The sequence below is a fragment of the Canis lupus genome, chromosome 2 (assembly GCF_011100685.1).
Source record: "Canis lupus familiaris isolate Mischka breed German Shepherd chromosome 2, alternate assembly UU_Cfam_GSD_1.0, whole genome shotgun sequence".
NCBI classification, from domain to species: Eukaryota; Metazoa; Chordata; class Mammalia; order Carnivora; family Canidae; genus Canis; species Canis lupus.
In genome coordinates this window covers 8,645,380-8,652,556 of record NC_049223.1, presented here as the reverse complement: position 1 = coordinate 8,652,556, position 7,177 = coordinate 8,645,380, and the positions used below count along the sequence as shown (strand labels likewise).

At 38.8% G+C, this 7,177-nt stretch overlaps 1 protein-coding gene across 1 annotated transcript; it reads left to right on the top strand.

Annotated features, from left to right (window-relative positions):
- Nucleotides 1–3,229: 3,229 nt before the first annotated feature.
- COMMD3 (COMM domain containing 3) lies at nucleotides 3,230–7,107 on the top strand. Its single transcript, NM_001252346.1, has 8 exons — nucleotides 3,230–3,390; nucleotides 4,714–4,825; nucleotides 4,935–4,998; nucleotides 5,095–5,129; nucleotides 5,502–5,562; nucleotides 5,653–5,709; nucleotides 5,804–5,863; nucleotides 6,779–7,107. The coding sequence occupies exons 1-8, from the start codon at nucleotides 3,252–3,254 to the stop codon at nucleotides 6,836–6,838; spliced, it is 588 nt and encodes a 195-aa protein (NP_001239275.1). The 5' UTR covers nucleotides 3,230–3,251; the 3' UTR covers nucleotides 6,839–7,107.
- The last annotated feature ends 70 nt before the right edge of the window (nucleotides 7,108–7,177 follow it).

The following is a 7,177-nucleotide window of genomic DNA, read 5'->3' as shown; positions in this document are numbered from 1 at the left end:
GACCTATACTCAGATGCCATGTATAACTCAGTTAAATATTCCTGTCAGCTTAAAATACCTTTAGAATAACAAATTCTATTTTCATTAATATGTATCTCAAGACTTTATGATCACTAGCCATCACAGAATGATTATTAGGGGGCAGAGAGAAGACAGTTTCTCATGTATAGGTAATTTTTAAGTGTTTTTTTTTTTAACTTTCTTCTCTCTAAAAAATGAACAAATATTCCATGGGCAAGGATAAAAAAGAACACCACTAGAACACATAGTATGTATGCCAGTTAACACTTCTAGATGTCTTATCAGCACTTAGGCATATTGGCTTCCCTTCCCCACCCCCATGGATGTTCAATAAACTCTTCATTCTAAAGAAATATTTCCTTTCAACTTTCTTTGCACGAAAGCAACTGTTCTTACATGGTCTAAAAGATAAAATAAAAAAAAAGAATGCTAGAAAATACTTTATTTCATGAAACTAACGAATGTACCAATGAGGCCTTTGGGAGAAGTTGCTGTAAGTGCCCCCAGCACATTTTAATTGTGCTCCCAGTGCAGAGGCCAATATTAAATTGGTTTCTTAAAAAAAAAAAAAAATCAACCAACAGCTCAAAGTATACAATGTATCTTAAAACATTGTAAAACATTGTTTAAACGATACTTTCTAATTATTTGAGTGATTTCTAGATTCTCAAAAAGAAAAACAAATACCAGCACTGTCTACCGTAACATTTCAATTTAGAAGGAAAAAACATTAAAAAATGAAAATATACAAGTATTTTGTTATTTTCAGCTGCACATAGGTATTATTTTAAAAGTCTGTTTTTTAGAGGCCAAATTTAGTCTGCTGGCTTTGAGCCTGCAGTATTTTTTTAAAGTCTAGTGAAATCTTCAATGCTCTTTGTAGTAGTCAGAGCAAAACTTTTAAAATATTTTTTTACACTTTCAGAATGTGTTCATATACAGTTTTTCTAACAATATAAAATGCATCGATTTTTGCTGCAAACAATAGTCTACATCTGTGCAATCATGCTTTTTAATGATCATACTTCAATGAACTTCAATGACTTACTTGCCAAGAATATATGCTCTATCTACATTTAAACAAACAATCTTGTGCTTCCTTCAAAGGCAGTTGAAATAAAATACCTATGGTAGAAAAATTCAGCTTTTCTAGTATCAAAAAACATAATTAAAATTTTTGTAGAGCTGTAAATGTACTCACCACTTGGGCCTAACACATAAGGAAATTTAGGCAAAAGAGGATAAATAAGTGCTTTGTAAGAGAATGTAATTTCATGTGTATAAGACAGTAACATGACAGCTATTTTGAAAATAATCCCTGTGAATTTCTTAACTTTTATAACCTCAATTTACAACCATTTATGGTATGTACTTTCCTCTTCTAAAATAACAATTCAAAAAATATGCTCAAGCATTAATGCTTTCTTTTTTGACACTACATTAAGTATGATTACAATTATCAACTCAATTTCTATTAGAGTATTAACAATCAATGTTATGCAAGGTCATAAACTATATGTAATAAATGGTCTTGGGTGTTAAAATTAACACACCTCTGCCCTGTAAAATGTCCCCTATGTAAATAGGGTATCTGGAAATTTTTCAACTGACATTTTACTACTGAAGAGAAACAAGGAGTTTGGAAAGAAGATGAGAGATGGGAAGAAAAGATGAACATGATTAATAGGTGTTTGTTTCATAAAGACTCTAGGGAGACTCTTAAATCCTTCACTGCTCCTATATGCTCACCGAAGTGAAGAGCTAGTTCACATGCCTTTCAAAGCCTTCAAAGGAAAATTCAGTAGTTACTCAATCTGTTACTGATGCTAAATTATTCCATTTGTGTCCTGTTGTGAAATCAGGTGCTCCTATGTATTGCTGCAAGGTTAAATCTTGACTGTTTTCATTAGAAACAATTTTTCCCCAAATAAGCACCTAAATTATTCCCACAGAAGTGTTTCACGTTGAACCTGCTTCAAATAAATAATCGCTCCTGAAGACTAAAACACCTTTCTTGTTCCTTATCCCTCCCCTCCACGCTTAAAGAACTTGCTTTTGAACTTTTCTTTTTAAACTCTTTGGATCAAAATTGCATCATCTCCTTTGTGTCTCGTTCCCCCCCCCCCCCCCCAAGAATTCACTCTAGTTGTCCAACTTCATAGACATATAAAGGAGAATTTTAAAACTTTATACAATGTGAGTCTTTAAAGTTACGGATATCCGAGACAGTAATCACTTCTAGTAAAGACCTTGACACTCCTAACTGTATCTTACTGAGATAACTGCCTGATACAAACATATGAAGATTGTTTAATTAAAACCATAGAGATGTCATGAGTACAGCAGCACAGAATTCGAGTCAGTTTGCTTTTGGATGATATTTATTTGCAGCGGCATGAGATTTTAATAACTGTCAAACATGTATGTGGATAATGTATTAATTCCTCAATTGTTTAGGTACAGCAAGAACACACGCACGTCTGTGCACACGCACATCCGTGCAGGAATCAACTGCCATATCCCAGCAATGACAATGAAAAAGGAGAAATAAACAAGGCTTGTTAGATGCCTACAGCCTCACTCACAAAAGAGCAATGCTGGGAGGTTAAGCTGTGGCGTAAAACAAAAACAAACACACACACACACACACACAAACCAAAAAAAAAAACCAAAAAAAACCCACAAAAAAACAAAAAACAAAACAATAAACAACCCCAAACCAAACCAAACACAACCAGTTGCCTCAGAATGGGAGCTTCCCGAAGGCTTTCGCGCTGAGGAACTAGGAAGGCGTAGTTTTCGGGGGACGTGGGGCCGGGACCCAGACCCCTTCCTCCCCGCCCCCGCCCCCGCCCCCGCCCGGGGGTCTTTCAAGGAACGCGGCGGCGGAGCCGCGCAGGAGCCGGTGACAGACCTAGGTGAGCCCCGGGTGGAGGAGAAAGCGCCGAGCGCGTCCACAAAGCCCCCGGGGCCGCGCCTCTCGCTGGGGCGCCGCAGGAAGGGCTGGACGGAAGCCGCGGCGCCGGGGAGCTCGGGGGCGGCGGGCGGTGGACGGCGGGCGGCTGGGCGCGCTGGCCGAGGCGCGAGCCGGGAGGCCGGCGGGGAGGCCCCGGGCTGGGAGGCCCGCAGCCCGCGCCGCCGCCCCGAGCCGCGTGCGCGCGCGGCCGCATCAGCTGAGCGCGCGGCGCGTGTCACGTGGTGCGCGTGTCGAAGGTCACGGCGCGCTCACAATGGAGCTCTCGGAGTATGTGCAGAAAGGCTTCCAGATGCTGGCCGATCCTGGCTCCTTCGACTCCAACGCCTTCACGCTTCTCCTCCGGGCGGCTTTCCAGAGCCTGCTGGACGCCCAGGCGGACGAGGCCGTGTTAGGTAAGCCGCTCGGCTCTGAGCTAGATCGGCCTGGGTGGAGGGGCGCTCCGAGAAGAGGAGCGAGACCGAGCGAGAGGGGAAAACCCCGGGAAGAGGAAGTCTCCCGGCTTTGCCCTTCGCTCCGGACGGAGTGTGGGGCTGTGAGCCCGGAGCGGCCCCTGACCATTGTTCTGGCCCCGGTTGGCACCTGCACATAGCCTGCCACTTGTTTCTGCTCCGATTTCTCCTCCCAGTCTCTTTGTTCCTTTGTAAAGCCCGTGTTAAAGTCTTGTTTGTGGCCTAAACATCCAAGGTTTTCAGCCTGGTCGGAGGCAGAGGCTGGTTGACACTTGGACTCCGTCAGGGTAGCTCCCTGCAATTCAAGCGTTCAGTGCGAGGCTGGCAAAGGTTTGCAAGAGTCTGTTTCCAAAGCAATTACCAGGTCACCAAGTGTTGACATTTCCCAACTTCGAAAATACCTCCAGTTCCTGTGATCACTCCAACACTCTGGTTAGATATGTTTTGCACAGGTTCCACGCCTAGAACCTTAAAATATGGTGCAGAATGTTTTGTTCCGCATCAGTTACCAGGAGGCAAGTCTCTTTTAAATGGTCCGGTCAGTGATTGCGGAGTGCCGTGTGTCAGTATGGATTGAAGGCATACTTTAAGACAGATCGCTTTTAGATCATTTTCTTAAATATAAATATCCCAACAATTCAAATTTTGTTTTTTCTGTAGTTTCATGATCTATAACACCTTACAAAAAAGTATGAAAGTGGAAGTTCTTCAAACGAAAATAGTAACCACCACCTGGGTTAATCTCAAAAAAAGGATAGCTGTCAAAATCTGAAAATATTTTGAAAATTGTATTACATATTCTGAACTCGTGCCCCGCCCTTCATATATTCATGTCTTTGGAGCCAGTTATTCTAAAAGTAATCGATCTTTAGAGGGAAAGTTTATTCATTCTTAAATTTACACCATGTAAAATATTTATCTTATTTTTCCTCTGAATTTACTGCATCCAGCATTGTAAGGACCAACTGTGTGGTTTCTTTTTTTCTTTGGGGCTACAATGTTTAAAAAAAAAAAAAAACAAATTAAGGCAAAATAAAAGAAGGTAATTGAGACTGGTAACAGCAGAATTACTGATGTATGCTCTTTATTGTTTTCCATTGACCTTGTTGTTCATCTCATTTACTTATAATTGCCAGTCCTTATAGTTGAGTTCTTTTTTGTGTTCTTGTTTAAGGGGATTTTTGCCCAAATCAAAATACTCAATTTAGAAACATGACTATAAGGAATTTCCTGTCACAGGCATCACTAGCAATTAATTTATTTTAGATCACCCAGACTTGAAACATATCGATCCTGTGGTTTTAAAACATTGTCACACAGCAGCTGCAACCTACATACTAGAGGCGGGAAAGCAAAGAGCTGACAAATCAACTCTAAGGTACAGGATTTATTTAAATATCCATTTGTTTTCAAATACTACCTTTAAGATTCCAATTTCAGTTTTTAAAATGGACACTAAACTTTGACTTTTTTCCCCCCTCCTTTAGCACTTATCTAGAAGACTGTAAATTTGATAGAGAGCGAATAGAACTGTTTTGCACGGAATATCAGGTTACTTATTTAAAGTTTTTTAAATTAACAATTACTATTTTTCTTCTCTTTGCAAAGATGTGTTTTCTTTCTTTCTCCCCCCCCCTCCCCCTCCAGAATAATAAGAATACCCTAGAAATCCTACTGGGAAGGTAGGTACTGTCTAAGGTGTCAAGCTGAGCCACTTTTCACTTGCAGGTATGAATGGAGAGTGCTGGTGTGAAACAAAACAGGGCAAAAAGACAGGGATCTTGACCAAAAGAAAAGGGGCCAAAGGGCAAGTGAAACGATTGAAGTTAAGCTAATGTTTTTAAAGATAAAGTTTATTGAGATGATTTTTAAAATGCTCTTTTATTCTTCAGAACTTGAAAATAAAGTTTAACAATGTTTTAAATTCAGAGTAAATTGAAATTGTGTATGTATGTGGCGGTGGGGGGGAGGAGGTAGACACCATTCTTGGTAGAAATAAACACTGAAAGTTTCTATGTAGATATTATGTACAAAATTATCATTGTATTTTTTAGTATAGGCAGATCTCTTCCACATATAACTGATGTTTCTTGGCGTTTGGAATATCAGATAAAGGTAAAGTTTAATGAACTGTTCTCTAGGGGGATTTAGGGAACTTAAAAAAAATAGAGTTAAAAACTGAATTTATGTATTGTGTTGTTTTAGACCAATCAACTTCATAAGATGTACAGACCTGCATATTTGGTGACCTTAAATGTAGAGGTATTTACAGATAAGCCTTGTCTAAAATTTAAATGTGAAATGAAATTTTAAAAGTCCTTGATTTACATAAACAGCATTTTTTTCTCTTCCCTAGAACACTGATTCCCGATCCCACCCAGAGATTAGTTTTAGTTGCAACATGGAACAATTACAGGTACAGTATTAGGATCTGTGAATATACCTATCTGTTTATAGATGTTTAATTGAGAAATATGCTCATGGAAAGTTCAAAAGAAAAATTATCTAACCATCTGCCGGTAGATAGTGAAGGATTTAATGGGAAAACGCTTCAAAAGCAGTATTTTAAAGTAGGCTTCACTTTTGAACTTAAGATGTTACAAAGAATTGGTTTTGTATTTGCTGTTCCCTCTGATTAAGACAGATTTCTGAATTGTAGTACTGAGTGTAACTTCCTTCTATTTGTGATTAGTTTGCTCCAATAGGACAGAGCAAAATCAAGAACATGTCTTTGAAAATATCTTCTTTGCTTTCGGAAGTTGAATTAAACTTTCAAACAGGGTTTTCAAACATTTTTAAGTGACTTTTTAAAAAGGAGGAAGTATACATAAATTCTAAAACTATATTGCCAGTGTAAGACTAGAAAAATTCAAAACTACATTGATTAGTGGACATGATAACGAATTTATTTCTTACCACTTAAAAAAAATGAAGACCATTACTTGAAATTTTGATGAATTTTGAATTTGTCAAAAGGCATCTCCTGTGGAGTTGTTTTAATGTAACCATTGATCAAACTAAACTTTCAGAAAGTGTGGATACAGCATTATTTTTGTTAGATAACTTGAGAAGTTTAGTTTTGACGTACCTTGCCTATTAAGAGGATTCGGTTGGAAATCATATTTCAAATCTGAGGGCAAGTAGTCCACTTGAAAAAGAAATATTTTAGAGGAAATCTTTTGATCGATAGTGGTTTGTCAAAGACTGAAATCCTCGAGAATTTTAAACTCGTTTAGAAAGCGCCCCGACTTTTTTCTTGCACCTTTCTCAAACTTGGATACTTCTGTCTTGTGTTTTATCCTAAAAACGTGGCATTATAAACATCTTTTAGGACTTAGTGGGGAAACTTAAAGATGCTTCGAAAAGTCTGGAAAGAGCAACTCAGTTGTAACTTGGGGAAGTTAACGATCCGTCCGGGTCTAGAGGAAGATCAGGAACGCCTTGTCGTCGGCCGAACCACCGTTTGTTGAGAGCTGGATGTCCTCCTCTTGAGTAGAAAAAATATTTCCCTTTTGGATTTATGCCGCTCATCAGTTTTGACACTTTATTTTTTTACACTTGTAAAAGAGTTGAGGGAAATTCTGCCTGAGTATTTCAGACGTCTTTAGTATAAACTGTACATTGATCCCATTTTGGTCTTTTTCAAGTCTTACAAAAGGAAGTAGACAGTATTACATTCTGAATAAATAAGTTGTTCCCACAAAAAGAGTGGTGAGAGTTTGTTTGGATT